This window comes from Hippoglossus stenolepis, chromosome 13 (assembly GCF_022539355.2).
Source record: "Hippoglossus stenolepis isolate QCI-W04-F060 chromosome 13, HSTE1.2, whole genome shotgun sequence".
In the NCBI taxonomy this organism is placed as follows: Eukaryota; Metazoa; Chordata; class Actinopteri; order Pleuronectiformes; family Pleuronectidae; genus Hippoglossus; species Hippoglossus stenolepis.
The window spans coordinates 15,217,913-15,243,176 of NC_061495.1; the positions used below are offsets into that span (position 1 = coordinate 15,217,913).

At 42.4% G+C, this 25,264-nt stretch overlaps 1 protein-coding gene across 4 annotated transcripts in view; it reads left to right on the top strand.

Annotated features, from left to right (window-relative positions):
- The first annotated feature begins 6,415 nt into the window (after positions 1 to 6,415).
- The window catches only part of bcl9 (BCL9 transcription coactivator), a 29,534-nt gene continuing 10,685 nt past the window's right edge, over positions 6,416 to 25,264 (top strand). Inside the window, exons 1-4 of one of the 4 annotated variants that reach the window (XM_035173932.2) lie at positions 6,416 to 6,604; positions 7,619 to 7,724; positions 8,824 to 8,991; positions 24,304 to 24,798. In XM_035173932.2, the coding sequence (XP_035029823.1) occupies positions 24,512 to 24,798 (287 nt within the window). In that variant the 5' untranslated portion in view covers positions 6,416 to 6,604; positions 7,619 to 7,724; positions 8,824 to 8,991; positions 24,304 to 24,511. The other 3 variants (XM_035173929.2, XM_035173930.2, XM_035173931.2) reach the window with 3 other exon arrangements.

Genomic DNA, 25,264 nt, shown 5'->3' on the forward strand with positions numbered 1-25,264 from the left:
GGCTCTGACAGCACACACAGAGCGAGAGAGAAGGAGACTGTGACTGTGGGAGACCTGAGGGAGGCCGATATGAACCTGTCTCCCGTCTGCTTCGGTTCCCATGGCAACAAGATAGAGTGAGGGTGAATATGGGTTGTGGAATGTCTGCATCTATCGCTTCCTCTCGGTAAGCATTCATACACAAAGATAGAGGGGGAGAGAGGCACTCACTGAGTCAGGGCGCTCTTCTGTTAGGGAGGTGTTTGAAAGTACACATTCGCCACCATTGTCACCAATGTCCGCCGTTCACATAGAAAGTGACTTGGTTCATTTTCTCAAGTAGTGTACTGCAAGTGCAATGTTAACGTACTTATCTCTTCATTATCTATTTCTTTTGGAGGGTCACAGGGCGGAGGCCAGAGCCAATCCCAGCCGACAGTGGGCGAGATGCCGCGTCCACCCTGAACTGGTCACCAGCGCATCACAGGACTGGGACACGTACGGAGACACACAACCATTCACGCTCACATCCACACCAATTTAGAGTCTCCAATTAACCCAACCCCAAGATGGAGTTAACCTGGAGTGAAGAGGGACAACACGCAAACCCCACACATGAGGCCCTGGCCGAACCCAAGGCTCCAAACCAGGAACCTTCTCGCTTTGAGGCGACGGTGCCACGATTTAGTTTCATCTTTCACATCTGGAGGTTGCATTAAAAAGACACAGGATTATGCATTTCAATTCATTTTATTATAAATTTAACCACGGTTGTTTACTTGGGCCCCTTGTCATGTTTCCCACCCTTCCTCCTTGAAAGTTTGAGAAAATATGAAGTTTTCCTGACAAATGTAGGCAATGCCTTGATGTTCACAGGCAACGGTTTGTGTATGAGTGAATGGAGCACCACACTATATTTATGAACAGCACCACTGTAGTTCAGTGCTTTGAGAAGTTATTGAAGTCTGCTACTCATGTTGTGATGAAACCTTCACAGAGCATTGAACGACAGCCAGGTTCATCACTTTTTTGGGTCCCCTGGAAACATTTCTGTTGTCATTTTTGCAATTTGCAGCGCGTTTTCTGTATTTGCATTTGTTGTGACTTTTTGCAACACATGTGTCGTCAAATTGAGTTGTTTTCTTGATTCGCACATGTTTTTTCTATTTGCATGTGTTTTCTTAATTTGCAGTGCGTGTGGTTTTGGTTAAATGTGAAATGTGTTGTGTCTCGTTATTCAAGTCACTGTTTTGAACCATCATTTTTCCATAACCTCAACCAAGTGCCGTGACCGTGAGTGGCCAAAACATAACCACGTAAGCTTTGTAAGTAAACTCAGTAGTGCTGTAGTCACATTATCCATTATCCATATCCATTTTTGCATCTTACAAAATACCTCATTATGTATATCTGCACTATGTTTCTATTTCAACCATCATCTACACTATTTACACGAGGAACTCGAGCCAATCCCAGCGGACATTGAGCGAGAGGCGGGGTACAGCCTGGACTAACAATGATTGAAAAGGGGGTGACACCAATCACAGGGTTGACATACAGAGACAATCTCCCTCACACTCATCATTTAGAGGTGACAGAATACAGTAACACAGAAAGGGCATTAGCCAAACTGAGATTCGAACCAAGAACCTTCCTGCTCTAAGGCGACAGTGCTAATTAACCACCACCCTGTTTCAAAAAGAACACAAAAGTACATCTAATGAAATGAAAAAGGGATGCACAATACTTTGTTTAACCTTTCTCTCTCCATAAATCAGCTCATGACCCCTAATGTTTATCTTTTGACGCCTCAGTGGGGCCCGACCCCTAAGCTCGGTCAAAACTACCTCCACCCTGAGCAGCTACAACAGCAAAACGAGTATTTTTACATTCTTATTTTGGTGCCTAAAAGACCTGAACACTTCTTCCGCCTCAGGACCTGAGCTCAGTTCCTGTTTTCACTGTAGAGGCCTCCGCCACATGAGCATGATGGACTCTCGCGATCATAAATCCTTCTCGTTAGGAGGCATTCTAATCGCTCTTGCCTCTGATTAGTCATTAACAGTCCAGTTAGTGAAATGGTGGGGCGCAGGTGGGTGGGCAACTGCTTAGATCTCCAGGGTCTGCCTCGACTCGTTAATGATCGGTTAATTAACATTGTTTCAGTCCTCCAGCTTGTTTACACTCACCTGCCACGAGGAAGAGTCAGAAAACACTGTTGCAGGCGACAGTAAACAGGAGCAGGAGGGAAGAGGACAGCCTAAAAGGGAGGAAATTAGGTGAAATGGTGTTGAAACAATTTAATTTGTTACAGTCTTTATGTTTGAAATCTAACACAGAGGGAGGTGTGAGGCTGTTCACGGACGACGGAGTGGAGTGGAATTAGAGTTGAACCGGCCGAGTGGCAGCATCTCGCTGCATCAGCCATCATTAGGGATCGGAGAGGCTGCGCTTGTCGCTGTAACTCATAGCAACACTGCATACCATGATAACAGGCTGACTGATAATTGGTCAGGCTGCCACACTCTGGTAAGTGACCTCACTGCTGTGCGAGTGAGCTCACTGTCTCAGTATTTTGATAACCCAGTCAGTCCCAGTGTTCTTCTCAGCCTCGCCAACATACCTGTTAATGAACGAACCCTAACATGAGAAGCCTCTGCAGCTTTAGGAGCCGTGGAAATACACAGTCCCCATTACCCTAACCCCCCAGCCACTGCTCTACGTGTGTTTTATAGTGTTTTATTAAGACTCTCCATATTAATTTGCCAGAGTTACTGTCTTTATCCATAACGTGTGTGGTGCCTCTTCCTTCCCTCTCAGTGTCTCTCCAGCATAAGACTGTTTATCGAAGCTTTAAATAATGCATATGGTAATATGATAAGTGAACAGTCAATGTTGGTGTCCTGCTTAAACACACACTTGCACATGGATGATGCACGCACACCCCTGCATGCAGGAGGCAAACAGGCAAGCACACACACACACACACACACACACACACACACACACACACACACACACACACACACACACACACACACACACACACACAGCACACAGCACACAGGGTGCAATAAATATGATTCAGTTTTTTCCAGTTCTTTTTAACGCAGATTCTGGGTTTTGTTTTTGCCGTTTCCAAAGTATTCTGGGTTAGTCATGCCAGAGAGATGCAGCGCTGGAGAGCCAGAACATCGACCTGAAGAGCTTTGCTAGTGTGCATGTCTAATGCAACCCAGTCTGGGAATACTGCCAGTCTACTGTTACTCCACCAGTGGGGTTTATCATACACACATGCACACACCCACACACTTACACACACACACAGATCTGGAGAGGGAGGGACTGTGTGTGTGTGTGTGTGTGTGTGTATGAGAGAGAAAAAGAGAGAGACAGACAGAGAGACAGAGCTTTGTGGTTGTCACTGATCTCTGCTAGCATGCGCAAACATGTCCGACACAGCCATGGCCTGCTTGTCAAAAGTCACAAATATGCAGCTCGCATCCCGTGATTTTGTGTCCTGTGCACAGTGTCATCCTACAATGCTCAGTGCTGGAAACGGGTGCACTGTAGCTTGTGTACTCTGCTGCCATGTGCAATAAATGCAGAGAGGAACATGGTAGGATAACACGCATGACGCGAGAAAGAGAGAGAGAGAGAGAGAGAGAGAGAGAGAGAGAGTTCACACTGATTTAACGGTGTGCAAAAACATATTTTAGTTGGAGTGGAAATGATCCGTTGACTGATTAATTAGATGATATAACACAATTGGCAACAATTTACTTATTAATTAAGTCATTTTAAGCTAAACTTGTGCAGCAGGTTCCATCTTCTTAAATGTCAGGATTTGCTGTTTTGCTCTGTCCTCCAGCAAACTGAACACCTTTAGTTTATTAAGTGAATTTAACATGTCTCCTTGAGCTTTCAGATATTACAATGCACATTTTAGAACATTTTCAGAAGTTTTATTGATCAAACAATCAATCAAGAGTTCATAAATATCATTTTTAATCCAGAATGAAGAAAATAGAGTTAATTGCAGCCCTAAATGATACAAGTGCTACGCACCAAAACAGGACTGTTGAGGATGCCATCCTTATTTTGCGCATGTTCACTTCCAAATCTGCTGTTGCACTGAACTTTGTCATCGCTATATTGGCACTTTAAAGACTGTGAGCAAAAGAAGCCTTGTTGCCAACAACCTAGTGACAGAGCTGCTTTTATAAAAGCAATTCAAAGGATACAATACACTCATGATTCTGTCCTTGTACGTTTTAACCATGCTCTAAAACTGTTTGCAGAAAATGAAAAAAAGCAGAAAAACACACGGACACACACACACAATCAGGCCAACTAAATATGTGTGCACTTAAACACCAATTCATTCAATCCCCAGTTGTCCTGATCCCACATTTGGGCTGGATTTGAAATGTATCATGATTAAATATTGAGTAGGACCAGTCTCACATTGTATGCCCTTAATGTTTCACTCTTCATCTGAGGCTTGAGATAGTCCCTCGCTGAGATGTGAGTGTGTGTGTGTGTGTGTGTGTGTGTGTGTGTGTGTGTGTGTGTGTGTGTGTGTGTGTGTGTGTGTGTGTGTGTGTGTGTGTGTGCAATTTTGTGGTTGAACATAATTTCATTCATCCATTCAAGTGACATCAGTCTATGTTTTAATTTCATTACTTTTCTCATAATTTACTAAATTAAAACTACACTGAATGAACGTGGCTTAAAGAAAATAATAAGAGTTGAGAAATTCTCTGTGATTTTTTTAATCTTTTGATTATGTTTTTCCACTTGTAATATTAAATGGATCACTATGTGCATAACTGATGATGCCCAACCCTCACTGACACAAATTAGGTTGACAAAATATTTGAAACAGGCCTCAGTATAATGCGATACAATTCAGCAGGGCTGTAAACCACGGCCTCCTGATGTAGGACATGAACTGATCAGCCACATTATTGAAACCAGTCACCTAATTTAAGGTTTGGTTTAATTGAGGAAGTTATGCGAACATTCTTTTGTCTTTCACACCATGTCTGCACGAGGAGGTTAAACAATACACTGGATTTGAAATTCTCTATCTAGGTCTCTGTTTTTATTTGTCACGTTTCATGTGGACAACAGAGTGCATTACTGTGAATGTCTTCCAGGCAGGACCGTCTGAAAATGTGAACATGAACCGACCCCAGTGTACTATTCAAGTACTACTCACTTCCTGCAACAATGAAAATACCTTCTGAGTTTCTGAGAAAGGGACTTTGTCAAGTCCAAGAAAATGACTGATACTGATGATGTCATCAGTGTTATCTTGGGTCATGCTTGAAGACAACTAAGATACAAGAGAAAATCTGGTATAATCTGTACAGACGGATTAAAACATTAGCTTTTACCAGGCACAGACGTTCACCTAAATCGTAAATCATGAACCAAACAATCCTGATTTTAAATCTTCCTTTATGGTTGTTTTGACCTTCTGTGTTCACTTTGCGTCCTTTTCTTGTGTTACTTTGTGGTTTTTTTGTGTTGATACTTGTTTTGAGTCTGTTGTAGCTTTGTTTTTCTTTGTGGTTGTTTTATGTTTGTAGTTTTTTGTGTTTCTTTGTAGTTGATTTGTGTCCATATAGTTTTTTGTCTCTTTAGTAGTTTTGTGTCTGTAGATGTTACGTGTGTCTGTATAGTTTTGTGTCTTTGTAGTTGTATTGTGTCTGTAGTATTTTGTGTTTCTTTGTAGTGGTTTTGTTTCTGTAATTTTTGTGTCTCTGCATTTTTTTTGTGTCTGTAGTTTTTGTGTATATTTGTAATTGTTTTGTGTTTCTTTGCAACAGTTTTTTGTCTGTTTGTAGTTTTTTTTGTTTCTTTGTAGCTGTTTTTTCATGTCTGTACACAGTTGTTTTTTGTCTCCCTGTTGTTTTGTGTCTGTAGTTTTTGTGTATTTTTGTAGTTGTTTTGCATTTGTTTATAGTTGTTTCATGTCTCTACACAGTTGTTTTGAGTCTCTTCACAGTTGTTTTGTGCCCGCGGTCATTTAACCTCTCTCTTGGAGATTATCCTCTTCGGGTTTTATAACTGAGTTCTACAAAGTTTCAAAACAAGACATATTGACAGTCACTTCATGGGGATGCGTGGCCCGGGGGCCCCCTGACCCCACAGACCCCTGGGCCTGGGCCCGTGCCCGGGAGGCCTGTTCGGTGATCCATCCATGACTAATACAGACCTATGACAGTTTCCTGTAAAAACTTCCTCAAGTTTGTTGCTGAACCGCCGCTGCGGCTGGGAGGTTGAGACAGAGATCAGGTTAGTACGTGTTTTCAGTGAGATGGTCACAGGGAGCAGGACACTGGTGTCTCGCGCTGTCCTCACTGGCACACAGACCTGACCTAGAATTGCTACTTAGAATTCGGACTGAACCATCGCGCTGAAACAGAGGGGGGTGGGAGACACGGCAGGAAATCTTAACTGGGATGTAATGGAGTAGGACCACTGGAAAGCTCGGCCGAGAGGGGGGGAGACACATTTCTATTTTACAATGTTACCGTGAAAATGTTGTGATTTGAGAGGCTCGCGGTTCTATATCCGTCGTCGGAGGACAGCAGGGATTAAGCTAACATGCCAGGTGAGTGCTCTGTTCGCCGCGGACCCAGGTAGAAAGAGTCGGTACCGCCGCTCGCCTCCTGGCAACGGGCACACGCGGGTCCTCCTCCCGGGGACATCTCACTCCGGTATCCGTTCTTCTCTGCCTCTGTCCCCGAAGGCTGGCTAGAAAAACCCACGTCGCGTCTGGCCTGGCAGACAGCGAACACCCTTTCCACCGATTATTATTTGTTCTCTGCCCCCTCCTAGCAGCGGCGCAACAAAAGCGGATTATTCACGATGTTTTCGGCGTGGTGTAAAACCCGCGGAGAAATATTGGTTTTCACCCCATTATACCGGAGGACCGCCCGTGCTTGGTGAAAATGAAAAAAGGGGATACGGTGCAGCGTGCGTGTTGTGCATTCTTCAGGAGGAGCACACCGTGGGTATTGTATTTCCTCCATTAAAAAAAAAATGTGCTTGGTGTGATTTATAAACGCGTAGCGAGGTGATAGGCCTCGGCTGCTGATTGTGTCGACCAGCCCTATCATCCACCGAGCGATTTTAATTGTTACATGGTGAACGGAGCTAGCACAACTTGAAAATGAACGTATTTTCCCCCTAACGCGGCCTTGAACCGGTTTATTATCAAACAAAGCCCCGCAACGAGCCTCGTCTTCTGCGTGGTATTTGTGTGCTTGTGACCGACGTCGTTGTTCTCGCTCTCCGCCGCCGTCCAGTGCCTCCCTCTTCGGGGAAGACTTTGTTTGCGCTGGCCGAGGCTCCATGAATGCGAGTGCTGAAGTCCTCCCTTCCCCCCCCCCACCAGTTCTCTGGCGAAACAGGAACAACTTCTTTTAGGAAAAAGGGAGAAAAGAAAAAAAAAAAAGTTCCTGGAGTTTCAAGCGCCATGGAATTACTTTGTCCGCCAAGAGTTGTCCAGTGAGGCGCTGAGATTTCAGGGGGGAAATCTTAGTCCCCGCTGTAGATGTTGTTGGAAGTGCTTCACGTTTTATTTGCACAGTTTGAGCTTTGTGGATTTTTTTTTTTTCTTCAGGACGACTTCCTCGAGTAGGCCCCGTTGGTGGAAAACTTGTGTGGCATTGTGCTGTGTTACCTTGGCAGGAGCACAGGGCTGAACATGGCAGAGAACGGGTTCGAGAGTAAGAAATGCTGTGTAACTTTGAGTGGAACAAAAAAAAATCCACAGGTCCTGAAGTGTAAAAGTAAAAGATATCTGATACCTGGCAATTTTTTTTTCTCTTGACTGATCCCATAGTCTCGTTGCCTTTCAGTACTCTACTTAGCAAGTGGCTCCGACTTATTTGTTTTACTTCATTTAACACGTTGCAAGAGCTCATTAAATCCACATTATCAGCTATTTTATAAAGAGAAACTCCGTATCTTTGAGTGCTTTGTTGCAGGTTGCCCATCAGCCCTTTAGCTGATGCTGTTATCAAGAGCCACTCATGTGGGGGTTCACTGTCTCATCCAAGGACAGTTTTGAATGCATACATGCCAGCTGCCGAGATTGAACCTTCCTGTCTCTTGGATTGCTAGGCAACACTGCAGTCTGCCACGAACATACATCTGTTGCATAGACTTGAGGCTGATTCATATTTATCTTCTCTCGCTCCCCACCCCCCAACTACCTTATTTTCTTTGCATAGTTGATGTCACTTTTTTAGCCCCCACGGCTGATAACCAGACCAGTGGTTCTCAAACTGCGGGGGCGTCCTCCCCGAGGGGGTTATATACTCGCTGTGATGTGGATGACCAAGGGGGGGAAATATGGAGTGAAACTAAGTAGAATTAATTGGTTTTATGTATTGAAAATGAACAACAGTTTAACTAAAATTCCACTTGGATTGGTTGCTTCCTCTGTCCGTGTTAATAATTCATAAAAGTTGTGTCGGCGGGTGGTGAGGAGTGTGAACTTTTTTTGGCTTCCGACGTAGGAAGTTTGCGAGCCAATGAATTATCGGAAGGAGGAAACCGTCTAGGACGCAAAGAGACAAGGGAGCTCTTGATGGTCTATCAAACACTGTCTTGTTGTCCCTCATGTGCTCATTGGAAAATATCTGAAGTGTAAATATGATTCTATGTAAGAATACACCGGCACTGTGCTCTCATCAATGACCATCGCTGTGGTTATGCGTTTGCCCCACGTTAGTAATGTCAACATGAGTGACTGGGTGTATTCACTTGCCATTTTTTTTGTCTTTCGCCCCCCTGAGCAGAAGTTGTCTCCCTGTGTTCCAGGTGTGAATGACTTGTGGCTGTAGGGTGTCGTGAGTGGGCCAGGTTCCTGCACACAGCCTCCGTGGCTGACTGGGAGGGGTCGAGTGGAGCGCAGACATCAGTGCCCAGGGGACCATAGGCCTGGTTCTCCATATGAGGCCCTGCTGAAAGGGCAGGGGGGCTTCTGAGGTAAGAAACCCAGCTCAACTCTGACTTTCTCTCTTTTTTTTCTTTGTTTCACACCCTTTCGCAATTTGTTTCATGCATACAACCTGGACACTGGGGTTTAATACAGTTGGTCATCCTCAATGCATAATTGCACCTACAGTGTAAAATGTGTCCCGTGACAATATACCTGAGATGATGGTCTATGACAATGATTCTCACTTCTGCTACACGCCCACTGTTGGGTAAACTAACAAGCTTCTACTTTATAGGGAGTGGTGAGTGAGTAAACAAAAGAATAATTTGGAAACGGCCATGATTTAGCAGTGAAGTATTTATTATCCTTACGTGAAAAAGAACGAGGCGTGCATGTTTTTACAGCTTTTACTCTCTAGCATTTTCAACTTCTCTCACAATATCAAGCACAACAGTAAACACTTCTTTCTTGCGCTCAAAGACAAACTTGTGCCATAACTCGATAGCTTAACACTGCTATGATGCAGCGGTAACAAGCCAGGCCCAGGGTCTTTGTAACATCGGCCATTATCTCTTTGACATTTATCTATGGAGATGCCAACATTCATAGCTGTATTTTTGATGAGAGAGGCCTTGAATTGTGGAGCGACTACCGTGTGCGACCGCTCTCGATGCTGCGGGAATCAGCTTGAGGCAAAGGACCTCTGAGCCACGCCGCTCTGGACTATCAGCGCAATGTCTGGTCTTTATTCTCTGATCTGCACACGCTGAGGACACAACACGGTCAGGGCGCACTTCCTGAGAACGCAGCGCACACTGTTTATTTATCTGCTATCTAATCCGAAAGCGTGTTAACCAAAAACCACAGTGAGGTGAAGGATGCAGGGAAATGGATATTGATGTAAAGCGGCAAAGGATTTATTTTCTCCTCTGTGTATTTGCCTCATGTTTCCATGCATTTGTTTGCTTCATGGGTTTTCTAATTAAAACCCTCAAGGCTTGTGTTGTGTATGACATAGGCAATGTGTTGGAGTGGCGGTTTGTCTCATGGCCTGTGCAGTGGGGTGCAGGAGGCTCCCCTCCATATTCATACAGTAGATTAGACCCAAGTTATTTTTTTCTGCTTTAAAAGTCAAATTTTCCTCTCAGGAGATTCATTTTTATAATTTTTGCGATGGTGTACTCATCAAGCAAGAAATGTTTGCATTCAGGAAACAATTTACCTGACTTTCTTCTTTTGAACAATTTAGCTTGTGTCCTGAATGGCTCCTCCAATAGTCAGACCTTCAAAGTACATCATATTTGAGTGTCCCCCGGGGAGCAAGAAAAACTCTTCTCGCCTTGATCTACAATTGTAGGTCTGCGAGTCTACACGTGACTTGTTTGGAAGTTAAAGTGATGTTGAATTATTGCTATAATCCAAGTGTTTACTACTTCAGAGGCCTTCAGGGTAATTGAAAGTCATTACTGAACGCCTGTACATAAAATCGTGATTTACCGTCTATTCTGACATTCCCCACAGAACATGAAAGTGTGTATTACCTAAGAAAACTATTCAAACGCAAAACTTTTTGTCCCCTCTTGTAAAAAAGAATGAATTTATGTTCCAAGACACTTTTTTGATAGAAGTCACATTTTCATCCCTCAGTTTATAAACAAGAGTTAAAAACTACTGTATATAACTTGTTTTCATTTTATCGCAGATCAGGATTCAACTAAGAATTTGATTTCTGTGGCTATTGATTTAATATTGATTTATTCCCAAAATTGCCCTTTCCCCCTCCAGCAGTCACACTGGGTGGTTGTCATGACTTCCTCTTCATAATAAATAAGTATTTGATGGGATCTGATACATCAGATCAGTATCAGTGCCTATAGTGACTATTAGCCAGATGTGACTGAGCCACATCAAATACAGTCTATGATACAAAGTGCCTTACATGGTTTGAGACCAATAACAAGATGAAACTGGAGACAATAATACAGTTAAGTATAACATGTGCATGGACCGATAATGGAGATATTAGAATAATACAAAACTATGTTAGGTAGAGTTTTCAGTAAATAATGCTCTGTTGTCTTGGAGCATAAAATATTGAAAACCAAAACAAGTGTCTTAAATCGTTTAAATGATAGAATTCATCCGTTACTATTAAAGGTATCTGTTACTCATTTTTAAGTCATTCATGCCACAGAGCATTTTCAGCAAGTAAAAACAAGTACGTCAGTTTTGTTTAGTTTATTTATTCATTTGATCCATTTCTGTGCGGACCATTACAGACCAATCATCACTTAGGAACACATTAAAGACTAAATAAAGATAGAAGGACATTATTTCAAAACAAATCTTTTAGGACTCCAAGGACCAGCTCCAAGTTGTAAACCTTAACAGCCTTGTGTGCCTTTCCAAACAATTGGAGCTATAAATATGACTGTTTTTTTTAATAGCCACATTTCATATCTTTTCAGTGTAGGAGGTCTTGGTCTCCTGTGGTGGGATGTTGCACATACAGGATCCTCAGGGATGTCTGTGGCTGAGTCAGACTGTACCTATCAATCTGCTTTCATGTTTCTCTGGTGTGATTGACAGTTATGGCGCAGACGGGCTGCTCGTCCTGCTCCGAGCGTAGAGGCCCTCACAAACAGAGCTGCTCTCAGGTGGAACCTGGGGGGCTTCTGTGACCAGTAGTCACCTCAACTGCTTGTGCTAAAAGCAGCCAGCTAACCGTGGTCTCTCCAGCTAGTGGTTACTAGTTAGCCTAATTTAACACAGCACCATGAGTAAAGATGAAAAATAAATATCACAATTTTTGTGACAAAAATAATCATTGTTTTTAATTAGAGATCTTCCTATACCAGCATTGGAAATGTGTCAGATACTGCTTTAAATGCAGTGTTGGGTTTGAGAGATAAGCAGCAAAGACGGAACCTGCATTCACATCAGTTTTCACTCCTAGAATCAAAGTAGGAGCGCAATTTAGACTTAACAATTTTAAAAGGCAAAAAAATCTCAGGAAAGCTGTTAATTGCCTTCTGCCACGTTGCGTGCTGCGTCTGCATCGGCGTCTTGGAGATGGTTTTAGCGGTATTCACCGTGAGTTTTTCAAACTCAGAATAATCAAACACATTTTTTTTTAGATAATTCAAATTTACAACAATAATACCAACAACCAGAATTTTTGCTATTAACCACGAGACTGGTAACCATCTAATCCATAACCATGACACTTGATGCTTGAGACACAACACTTTCACAAGCAACTTAACTCAACACATGCTCTGAATGGTGAAGACACTTAAGAATAATGTACGTGTTCATCAGGTTTTGGCTGCCACATCTTCTGGAATCTTTGTTTTTACAGATTTTATATTGTCCATGTGGTTTACTAACAGGAAGAACATGAGATTCCTGATATTTTCCACTCTGTCAATTGACAAGAGAGAGCTCAGTTTAAATCAGTCTGGTGATTTTATGAGACCGTGATGAGCATCAATCAACTGTGTCAAATCTTCATTATCAAGTGTCCTCTGACTAAAATGTCAGCGTAAATGAGAGGAAGCTTCTGGCACGATGGATTCTTTTATGTTTATTTTGTGGAAAGTGATGGTGTGTGTATCCGTCAGAGTCTTAAAGGAATAGTTCACCCAGAAATGAAATTTCACTCATTATCTACTCACCACTATGCCGATGGGGGGTGGGTGAAGTGTTTGAATCCAAAAAACACTTTTGGACTTTCAGGGGTAAACAGTGTAGCTGATTAGTGACCTATCTTCAGATGTAATAAAACAGAAAAACACAACATGTCTCCATACTGCTTGTGTGGTCTCACCCAAGTGTCCGTAAGCCCCGACATTTATATTTGACGCGAAACGAGGTCATTAACATCGTGTTTTAAGCCTAAAATTCCACCAGAAGTGACTAAGCTAGCGGACCTTTGCAATTCAGACGGTCCCTGGATGCCTCTCATCTGAAGATATCAGAGGACATTTAGGCTAAAAACACGATGTAAATGACCTCGTTTCGAGTCTAATATGAATGTCGGGCTTGCGGACACTTTGGTGAAACCACACGAGCAGTATAGAGGCATGTTATGGTTTTTCTGTTGTTTTATTACATCTGAAGACTCCAGAAGTGTTTTGTGGACCCATCCCCTCCATCGGCATAGTGGTGAGTAGATAATGAGTGAATTTTCATTTTTGGATGAACTATCCCTTTATGCTGCTTTCAGACATGCAGTTCCCCTAGTTTTTTTCCCGAAAGAGACGCAGACTTTCTCCACCTGGCCTCCTAGTATAATATCCGTTATCTAGGAGAAGTCCATGTGTGAACACAGCAGAGAAAATCACATGATCTCCGCAGCAGAGTTTGTACGTCACTTCCTGCCTCTTTCTGCTGCACCCGGCTGCTCCACCTCTCACCTGAATATTTGTTGCTGTTGTGAACGTGTCTGTGCAGAGAACATCCTGCTCTGTTATGCATGTGTGAGAAGCAAACTCTGGGTAAACTCAATAGCCAATTCTCTGGATTTTGCCCACAGGTCATTTCTTAAAATGGCTTTATAGAACATCTGATAAGTGGTTTACCAATCAATTAGTTGATATTTAAAGACAGTTTTAAGGAAAGAGTACCATAATCTGCTGCCTAGTTTAGGATGAGATCAACTTTAATAATCCCGGGAGAAATTATCATTGTTTCAGAAGCAGCTGGATGTAGAAGAGGGTAGAATTGAGTCGTAGTTGAGGGGGAAACGTTTCTCATTCAAGATTTGCTGCTTTTCTTTGTATTGTTTGGTCCTAAATTGTGCCACACTTTTGTGCTTTAAACTATAATAATATTTTGAGTTGCTGCCTATACTCATAAACAAAGGAGGCAAATGTTTGTCTGTTTCCTCAAATCATCCATATTACCCACCTTGAATGTAATGAAAAACAATGATATGCCTCAAATGTAGTGTAAACATGTAAAATCCAGTAGCCATTGTAGTCATTTGAGAGCAGCTATGAGAGCTAGACCACCATACCGTGGTGTGACAGTCATCGTCTCCTCTTTGCTGAAAACATAATGTGTTAAGAGCAAGGAATAACTTTACTCTAATATCAGGATTAACTAGCAGATTGAAATTTACCTGGCTTATACGGGTTGATACACTGCATGCGCTTTACATATTACCTTGTGGCTAAAATCAGGGTCAAATGTCGTAAAGCATTCATAGTTTCTGAGGAACCTAAAGGCAGCTCAGACAAAAAAGCACAAAGCTCTGACTCATGGGAACAGCAGATTCCATTAAGTAGCGCAGTTTGCAGTGCATCTTGGACATTATTAGGCTAAATACTGCCACATGTGAGCATTTCTATGTGCGATAGTGAGTATGTGTGTGTGGATTGCTCTCTGCTTGTATATTTAATTGGGTAGGTGTTAGTCAGCGCGTTTAAAATTCCATTGAAATGACACCAGTCCAATCTGGGGTAATTCAGGGACACAATCAGGCTCATATTCTCTCCATACTGCTAATTTCGTTGTTTGCTAGCAGAGAGGAATCGGCACATGTATGCGAGTGTGTATCTGAGTCTCCTGCTCTGAGTTAAATATATTTTTGTGTTGTAATGCCAGGTCAGTTGAGATGCCTGAGGTGCGTCACGTGGTCTGACAGGTTGAGAAGCAGTTGTTTGTTTCTTAGTGATTTTTTTTGTACAAAAAAGAAAAATGGTTTGGGCAGCACTTCCTAACGTTTAATTCCTTTCCTGTCTAATGTTCTAACTGCTCTAAATTGAGGTTTTGCACAGCGTGGGGTGTATTGGCTGCTGCTTGAAATATGCATATGTAGTGTTTCTTTGCTGTTTGTTCTGAGGCTCAGTATCAAGACATTAATTATGCTTGTTAGTTTTTTTTTGCTTGAGGGTAGTATATTTGCAAGTGGCTTGCAGAAAGGGCCTTTTGAACACTAAGCGAGTAACTCGCATCTCCTGTACACTTCTTTCTCAGTGGTCTGCATGGCCCCTGAAAGGCCTGGCCACTGGGATTTCCCACAATGCTTTTGGCCACAAGGAGACGTCCTCCCAGCATGAGCAAGGGAGGAATGTGGCCCGAGTGTGGGAGCGACCGTCTGGATGGAAGGAGGGAGTCACGGACCAGAGAGCACGGTCAAGGGAAGGGAGGAAAGAAGGGGTCTGCAGAGAGGGCAGCAGAGTTTCTCTTCAGCAAATGGTGTTTCTGTTTGGCTTGTCATTTGATCCACAAGTGAGAGAAACCTACTGTATGGAAAAGCTTTGCATATTTGCTTTGCATGTATGCATTTCCACTCCGAGCGGTTTTACTATCTACTGGTAATATCACTCACTACAGTTTATTACAGTACACACTATTAACACTGAACCCCAGTGTTATTTAGCAGTTTTACTTTGCTTAGCCACAGGAAGCACTCTGGCAGTTAACGTCGGTTCATGCGTTCAAATTGTTGATCCTGTGGAAAACCTACCTTAACCCATGTGCACACAGTAAATTATTATTTAAAAAATCAAGTCCAAAAGGGATCTGAAGCAAACAAATCAGTCAGTCTGATAGAGACCTGAGGGTAATTAGGACTGGACTCCAAACGTGGTTCATTTGAACGGAAAGAGAAGAGACCACCAACATTTAATTGGTGGTGCAGGATGATGTGCTACCAAATTAACAAGCAGTCCAATCAGTTCCCTTTGCAGTTTGACACACACATTTTAATCTATTAGACATATTCCTTCCCGAGACCCTACTCGGAGAGAAAAAGTATAATATGGACATGGCTCACCATGGTCTGGTCTTGCTCAATATTGTCTAATAACCCTTTTCCACTGATGTACTGCCGATTCCTAATCAAAAACCGGTTCCACGCATCTTGACCCTAAAATTGCTCATCCTAAATTTGGAACCACTAATACCATTAAATATGGGAGGAGCTACCAGAAGAAATTCTCCTCCATTTTGAAAAAAGAAAACATGCGCAAAAGCAGCAGTTGTCGGATGCTTTCCAGGACCCTGAAATGCAAGACTTAATTACTTTACAAGTTATTAAAGGCAAGCAAAGCACTAAAATTCTATCAGCCATGATTCCCTTACAACGTAAATAACCCCAGCATCTGCTATGTATGGTTTTCCTCATCATTTTTGTTGTTATTGGCAAACTACGAATGGGTGCATTAGAGATGCTAGCTGATATGGAGTGCCAGTGGTAATGCTGGGTTCTCAAACTTGTCAAGATGTGGGTGGATTTTGATAAGTTGAGAACTGGCTCTGCACTGTCTAGGTGGAAAAGAGATCTACGAGGTGACCTGTGAAGACCTCTGCTCTATATACCTACAGTACTGCTGCACAATTGGACAATGAAGCAGTGAAATAGCTGTAGCTGCTATGACATGGACTGCTGTGCTCACATTTTAAAGTCCACCTACTATATAATGTGACAAATATATGGAAGCAAATTTGTGGTGAGAAGCAAAAAACAGCATTATTTTTATACGCCTGACGGGAAAGAAGTTCCACTGTCAAGTTGTTGCATTTTGAGTAGGTGTTGCATGCTGAAAGTGACAGAGATGTGGGCAGTGAACGTTTAAAATGGTTTTATTTAAGACCGAAATCAAAATTACAACACACACCAACGTGAACTGATTTAACAGATTTAACTTAACGTCTGGTCAACTGTGTGTTTCTAAGTGTATTTTATTTTACTGTTAATTCAAAAGCTGCCATTCAGTTTCAAGTCCAAAAACATCGATGGTAAAAATGTGGCCTGGAATAATTGAACGGTATTTTGCGCTAATGGCAGAATTTCAGGAAAGTGTGAAATGACACAAATAGGGTTGTGTACCAGGAACATGTAATTCAGTACTTAACTCTTTCTGTAAGTGTAACACTTGCATTTTCTCTTATGTTATTGACTAAATAACATGTTGATAAGTATTTTTGGTTGCAGTCAGTGGCTGTGTTAACCCTACTAGCTAATTAATTACCTGAAAACAGTGACAAAGTTGTCGATGCCTAAAGAAATGTTTCATCGTCCATCGATGGTTCAACTTCATCTGCACTTATTATAGGCAGGTTTACGCTGGCGGTGGCTGCTGTTTACTCGCGTTACATTTGTTGTTCTGGTCATCACAAATATTGCAGCGAGCCTTGTCTGCATCGTCTCTTAAAAATTCTTCACCACGTTTTCCACTTGTCTTTTCCCTGACTTTCTGTGTCATGTTTGTGTCTTCCCCTTCCTCTGTTAAATTTGGAGTACCTAAGATTTGGTACCTAAGTATTGATTCCTGGTAATTCCACGTGAATCAAAACTCAGCTGTAGCATCGTAATTTGGTTGCTACCCTTAAAAGAAGAAAAGTTAAAAAAAAAATTACCCATTCATTATTTGTGAATCTGGGCTATACAAATAAGATTTGATGATGATGAATCATGAAACTCTTTTCACCATTGTATTTTTGGTACTATTTGATACTGGCACACCCCAAATTTACACCCACTCAGGTCAGACAAACAATGGCAGCAGTTACCCAGTATGCTATTGAATGGTGTGTGTTGGGGTAGGTTAAGGTTCGGTAAGTAGTGGTTATGGATAGGGTAAATCTCCAGGAAATGCAATGTCTCCAGAAGTAACCTGTGACAACGTACGTCCTAGTGTGTTTGTGTGTAAACAAGACACACCCACTTAGCCTGAGATGCAGAGACAGAGAGCAGATGCACAGAGATGGAAGTGGTGTGTGTGTGTGTGTGTGTGTGTGTGTGTGTGTGTGTGTGAGAGACGGAGATTAGAACAGGCTGGAGTGCTGAGTGCCAGTCCTGCTGCTGAAGCTGGCCACCACACATGGCACGGTGCCCAGGCTACGCCAGCAGATGTGTCACTAGTGAGTCAGCTGTGTGTGTGTGTGTACGCTCGCTCGCTCTACGTCTGAGAAGAGATTAACTTGTGTAATAACCCCCCTTCCTCCTTAGAGTATATCTGTATCACGCCCCTTTCCCATCCTCCTGTTTTCATTGTCCCTTCCATCATCCTGATGGACATGGCAAGGCTTCTGTCACTACGATATGATATGACAAACTGTGACATTACACACATGTCGCTTCCCTGGGGATTGAGGGGCATCGTCTGCCGGCCAGAGGAGAAGATGCGCTGAAGATAGTGGAGTGGTTAAGCTTGTACAAATGCAGGATAGACAAAGCAGCAGAGAGGCGGCTGAGACTGAGGGTAACAGAGTGAGTGAGAGGGAAAGACTTACACAGACGTCAGGAGGGAGAAATGAACCTAGCAGAGTGTGGGGAATGCGGAAAAAGTTTAAAATTTCATTGTAAATATTTGTGTGGCTTGGTTTCAGGAGAAACAGGAGCCCAGTCATACTTGTGTGACTGTCCTTCCTGTCACAGTAGATGTATTATGTCAAATGTTACGTCCGTGGCGTCACAGCTCTATCTTTAGCGACACTCTGCATTCCTTGCATTCTGTGTGTGCCAAGTGAGTCACGAGTGCTATCTGCAGGGTGTGGCATGCTGGGGCCGTGCTCTCAGGAAGGCCCCTCGACAGGTGACCATTCAGGTGTTTTCTCAGTCAGGGTACGGTGGGATGTCCCACAGATGTACAGTGTGTTACCGTCCTTCTGAAAATAGAGTTAGTGTTAGTTCTTTCAGCTGTAAGCTTATGCTCCACTAGCAGCTAGGCAAGTATGTGTAACAACTAGTTGTGTAAAGAAACCTGTTCTGTACAAGGAAGTAGTGTGCTTGTTTTTTTTTTTACCTGATTTTAAACTGTAGAATAAATACAAGCGCGATCACCTTTTCCTCAAATCGTGTTTGAATGAATTTAACACGACCTGGATTTCGTTCGATTTATATTCGAATCCCACCCTCGCGTGCGCAGTCAGATTGAACACTTGACTAGGCTCTGCACGTCTGTGGTGCCTCCTCCGCTGCTGCTAACAGGTGAGCCTGCAGATTTGTTGTAAGGCTCATCTCACCTTTGATCGGTACTTGGCCATTTTCATGGTAGAACCCAGAATACTACCACACGATTCTTTGGTGTCGTCATTGATAGACAATTAATTGACAGCTATTTTAACAATCAACTATTAGTAATTTTTTCAAGCAAAAATACAAAACTCAGTTTAAGCTTTGGTTTGGGTTTCATAGTTGTACATTTGTTAGACTTTGTTACTCAAGAATGAAGATGCAGAGTTTGTTTAGTAATTTTTTAAACAATAAAACGGTTCACAAAGCAATGAACTCTTGGTTTGTTGTTCCAATCTTTAGGGACCAATTGCAAAGGGTCTATGACTCTATTCTCTATGAAAATATGAGTTGTTCCTTCAAAGTTCTTACACACCAGAGAGTTAAATATAAAGATCAAAAACTCCCACACACTGCCGATCATTTTTAATCAGATCAAATTTATTATTCATATGACAAGAGTAAAACGAGGTAAATCCACAGAGTAGTACCTGTTGTTTCCAGCTTTTGTTCCTGCTACTTTGGTCTCAAGCCACTAATGACAGCATTAAAATATATTCTCTGAGGAGCATTTTTGAAAAGTATGGAATCTCATTGTGCCATTATCCCATAATTACCACCTGTGGCTTTTTTCAACTTCGGTTACAGAGCTTGCCTCCAGATCTGTATGTATAACAATCTCATGAAAGCAGTTTTTTTTAAATGTCGTGGCTCATCCTTTTAGTAAAGCCGAATAAGGAATAATTCAATGTTAAGGGTGACCTTAGTGTTGCATTTTCAGAACATAATACGAGAATAAAAGCCAACGTCAGACTTATCAGACTATAAAATAATCCTTCAGTGGGTTTCTGTTGCATGCATACATGGTGATTTGGTTTGAATGAGAAGTGGGTACGTGTAAGTAATGCTTTTGTGTAAGGCTTCTCTGTTTGGCTCCATCCTCTTCAGGCTGCCTTGCAGAAAGCTGCAAAGAGGGGTGGAAATAATGTTTCTGATATCAACCAGAAACAAATAGCGGTCTAAATAAATTTTCGAGATGGAGGCCGAGCAGACGGAGACTGGGTAGGGGAGCTAGAGAGCGAGGAAGAGAGAGCAATACGCCATTGTGACTGAACTGCAAAATGGGATTTGCATAAATAAGACTGAAACATCAGCAGGTCCTTTTGCAGCCAACAGCAGGGCTGAGATGAGGGAAGAGAGGTGAGTATTTATGTGTGTGTTTGGACGAGTTTCCACTCCGCCAACCCTAAAAATATTGCCATTGTGGCCTTGCTGTGTTAAAATTCAATCTATTGGACTGAGCTGGCAACAAGGTCAAGGATCCTGTCTTGTTAACCCAATCCTTACCAGTGGTGTTTACCAGTGGATACTACACTGGTATTAATCCTCCCATCTCCCCCTCGGAGGTGTTTGGGTGACGTTGCTGGGAAGGGTCTACTCTCGACACTGCACCCAGCTCGTGTACAATGACTGTTACATAAGCATGAAATGAAACGACCCCCATTTTATTGCCACCCGCATCGGGAAACCCAAATGTAATTGAATTGAACTGTTTTCTGCCCCCTTTTCATGTGGAACCTCATATTTGTAAAGGAGGCAAAAAAGCTCACATTTTCCAGCCTCATTATACTGTTTTCCCATTAACTTGCGTGCACTTCACCTCGTCTGCGCCGTGATAGACAGTTCTGCATCTTCACTGGAGATGGAGAGAGTGAAATCTCTGAACACCTCTGTGTTGCTTTGTTGTGCGGCTGGTAGCACTGTGTGTGTGTGTGGGTGTGTGTCAGTGCAGTCCTTATGACAGTCGTGTCAGCAAGGTACCTAATTAGTGTCTCGTTAGCGTGCTATTGGAGGGAACAGGTGATGGACAGGTCCTGCTGTTAATTTCTGTGCGTGCACATTCTCGCATTACACGCATTTGTGAATGATTGGGGTTTAGGTTTAGATAACACTCCTTGAAGAGATGCGTGCTAGTTAAGGCTGAATGAGGCAGCAGGCTGGTTCAGCAAACCGAGCAGGATTCTATTGGTGGCTCTGGACAGTTGCTCGTTACGTCGCTCATTTCAGTTGAGGCTCCAGCTTGACACCAAATGCTGAAGGGGGTCACTCAGCTTCAGATGAAGTGCTTGTTGGATGGTGGAGCAGCATCTGATAACACCCTCCTGACAATTTTTGTGTGGAGCTGAAAAAAGGTTTTGTATTCACATTTCACTATTGCGGCCGCTGACATAATTTTTGTTTTTACATTTGTACAAATAAGTCTCTTTTGAGGAAAGACTTTCAGGAGGTACGGACATTTTTAAACAGTTACTGCGGTCTCGCTCTTCTCTGTGACTTACTTTTCATCCCACCTTTGAGTGTCTTTGGAAACGACAAAAACACTTTTGCCTTCCAACACGGTCGAAAGACATTGAGCTCTAGCACTTACTTACTGTCTCATTAAAAAAAACAACAAACAATAAAAAGCCAAGCATGGGCACTGCACATGTTTGCAAGGGAGGTAAACAGTTACAGTTAGGATTTTGATGACATCATAATGTTGCTCTCACAGAGCTTGAGTTTTTGTTGCTTTTCCTAAATTAATATGATCAGGGTTCCCACAAATCATTGAAACTCTTGAAAGATTGTGAATGTGAAAATGTTCTCGTAGATCTTTTTACTAATGCTAATAAATGGTCTGCATGTGTCTTCCGCTGTCTCTCAGCTCTTCAACTCATAAATAAATATCCGTCTCAATTGCTCTACACACACAATATTAAGTTTTCGTCTGCTGTGTAAGAGAAAGTAAAAAAAACAGTGTGCCATTACTCTAAAAGTACACTTTAGAAGAGTTCAAATTGTTGAATTGTTAAGCGTCTATAAAGCCTGCTAGAAATTAAGCTATATCTCTGTTTCAAACTATGTAATGTTGGGTTATTGAATTTGAGGGAATTGGGCCTGGAAAGTCAAATGCCAAATGACTAAGAAAAACTAGACACAACAGAAAATGTAGTAATAGTGATACGCTTAGTAACACTCGCCATTGTTCTGAAGAAAACAGAAGCCAGAAAATTTGTAAATACGTGGACCAGAAACCCTAAGACACTCAACACCAGCATGGAAACTCTACCGCCATGCGTCTTGGCAGTGTAATTGCAGCGCGACTCACACATACCTTCGCCACTATGAATGCTCTGCCCTGTGCGTAGGCCAGCTCTCGAATCTCGGTGACATCTTCGTTGGCATATGACAACTGTTTTTCATCCGGAGATATTTCTATTCCTTTTGGTTAGAAACGTTATCAACACGCCCGATCACTTTCTGTGAATCCTTCAGACATTTTTGTTCTGTATTCTGGCAGGAAAAACCCTGAAGAAAGTCCGGTGCAACTGACCGACATTTGCGTTCTCACATACTGCTGCCCCTTTGTGTAGGGGCAGCTTGTATGTGTGTTACATCATGGCTGCAACAGTTACTCTTGTATGATCTTGTGTTGCAGTGTTTCTTGTGTATCAATGCATGTTATATCACATAATGGAAACATATCTCAATTTTTCAACAGTCATTTCACTCAGAATTTAGTTATTTTTGTAAATATGCAGCCAAATCACCAGTTCAGCCATCAATAATCAGGCGTCTCCAGTCTCCACTGATGTGTCACACAGTATGTTTTAGTATTTAAAGGTTAGTCTAATCAGTGTAATTTGGATACGAAGGGCTCCTCTGTTCTTTGCCCCCTCTCCGTTCTTGTGTAGACGCCAGCCCCTGCTCGTGAGCAGTAGTAATCTGTTGCCCTGAGAGCCGTAAATCACCTCGCCTGTAGACCAGCGACAGACGAGAGTGCTGCTGCTGTAGCAGGAGTCGCTGGCTGCATTTGTGTGGTTCCCAGTGATACCCCCCCCTCCTCCTAAAACTCCCCAAAACTCTCCACCTCCCTCTCCCCAGGGGAGCTCTGGAGCCAGTTACAATGTTGAGTGTTTTGGAAGAGCTCCTAAATATTTTCAGGATGACAGTGTAATCTGACTGACTGGGCCGCTCTCTCCAGCAGGCTCAGATTCTCATGCAATTTTCTTCCTCACTCACCAAAACGCACACAGTAACAGAAACGCACAGTGTTGGTTGGTTGGACTTATCCCACTCCACCACCACACTCCACTGTTTGCTATACATAGACTACAGTGCTGGTATTTGCATAGATAACTCAATACCCCACCTAATACCTGTAAAGTATCTAAGACTAACCTAACTGACAATTTTGATTTATGTGAGGTTAAAAATTCAATTATTATATGATCGGGACATTATTTTACTTAAACATGCGTACACAAAATACACTTTTAAATGATATATTATATATTAAATTCAAATATTCAGAAGATATTTACTGTGACATTTAACCACTAAAAAAAACTTGCCAGTGCTCTCTGGTGGACATAGTATGTAATGACGACACTGTTAACGGTTGCATTTAACACAAATGTTCTGCAAACTGTTCACATTAAAAAAATAATCCATTCTCTAATATAGTTTGATTTCGTACAGTGACTGAATAAGGATCACTCCCCTAAAAATACTTATTTTGATTCACAAAAATCCAGATAATTATCCACAAACTCTCCTAATCATAGACGGTAGCACTCACATGCCAGATTTATTTCATTTCTGCAGTATTTCTCAAGAAATGCGCAAAAAATGTGAGAAAACACACCCACAGTGCCAACAAAAGTGGGGGGGAAATCCTGGTTACACACCAAAATTTAAGGGGTTCTTCCCTGACCCATACCTCATCCTTCCTGCAATTTTCGTGGTAATCTGTCAAGCAGTTTTTACGTAATCCTGCTAACAAACAAGGCAGATAAGAAGATAACACCCTTGGCATAGGTTAACGTCTTGCTGCTGCTCTATTTGGCAGCATATTCACTTATATGGCATGTCTCTGGAATATGCTAATATCGTTGGTTTATTGCTCTAGCTCCATCAAAGATTCAACAGAGGCATGAAAGGTGGCTGCTGCAATTTGGCAGTTTGGGATTCCTAGTACGTTTTGTGGAAAAGTTGTTTAATACACTTGTCATACCAAGCAAGTGTAGCGGTAGAGAATTCTGCATGCATGCGCCCTGGAGAGTTTTGAGCTGGTTACTCTATATATACAGTGAAAACTTAAAACCACAGGTGTTTTGCACAGTAGATATTTTGACTTGATGTGTTACAGTTAACATCAACAATGTCTGTGCTCCATTTAAACGTCAATGTTTTGATTTTATTATTGATAACTGTGCCATCTTTTAAGTTTACTCTGGTAGATTGATATCTAAATGTTGTTGGGGGAATATTTTTTTAAGTTTGGTCAGACTGCATCCCCCTGTTTCAGTTTTGCTAACTGTCCTTTTTTCCCTCTGTTTCCTCTCAACAGTGTGCCCGAGGGCCGTTGAAAGCCCCCTTGGGGGAGTTTCATAAATACACCCCGAACAAGAAAAGACTCCTGGACTACTGTTATTGTTTTTACACACACACACACACACACACACACACACACACACACACACACACACACACACACACACACACACACACACACACACACACACACACACACGCACTCACACAAGGACGTGGAGAATATGTTGGAGGTCCAAGAGGAGAGGCCAGCGGCGGCAGGTACAGCAGCGACACATTTCAACAAGAAGGAGCGAGGGAAGAAAGAGCGAGAGGAGGCCAAGGACAGTCGGGGAAACCTCTCGAACATCGGGAATCCTGTTCCTGGCTCAAGGAACGTGCGCGCAAAAGCGCCGCTTACGCACACAGGCAGTCCTCACCAGCTCATCACTCCACCCTGTTCTGTAGTCCTGGGAAACCCATCAATGCACCCCAATAGGCTAAAGAACTCCCCGTCCACCAACACACAGAGGTGAGGTGAAAACTCGTGGTTTAATGCAGTGATACACTTACACAGGGCTGTCATTGTAATAATAATAATAATAATAAGTGTGTGTCTGAGTCTGAGAGAGAGACTCCAAAGCTTTTTAACAGCCTAATCAGCAAAACACTTATCTGAATGTTAATTCATATTGTGCATTTAATCCAGAGTCTATGAGCAGACAGGAGCACAGCATTTTAACTGCACACCAAGTAAAAATTCACTGTCATTATGTTAAACACATTCTTTTTTATGGTTGCACAGCATTGTTATCAGCAGCAAGTGAAACAAAATCAAGTTTTTGCCCTTCTTTGTTCTGCTAACTGCTGATGACTGAGCCACTAAGTTGCATTGTTCCCCATCAATAACATATAATTAGACTTTATTGGGGCAACACGGGCTTCTATCTACTGCATAAACCTGTTACAAGTAATTAAAGAAATCAGCTGTCATTGGC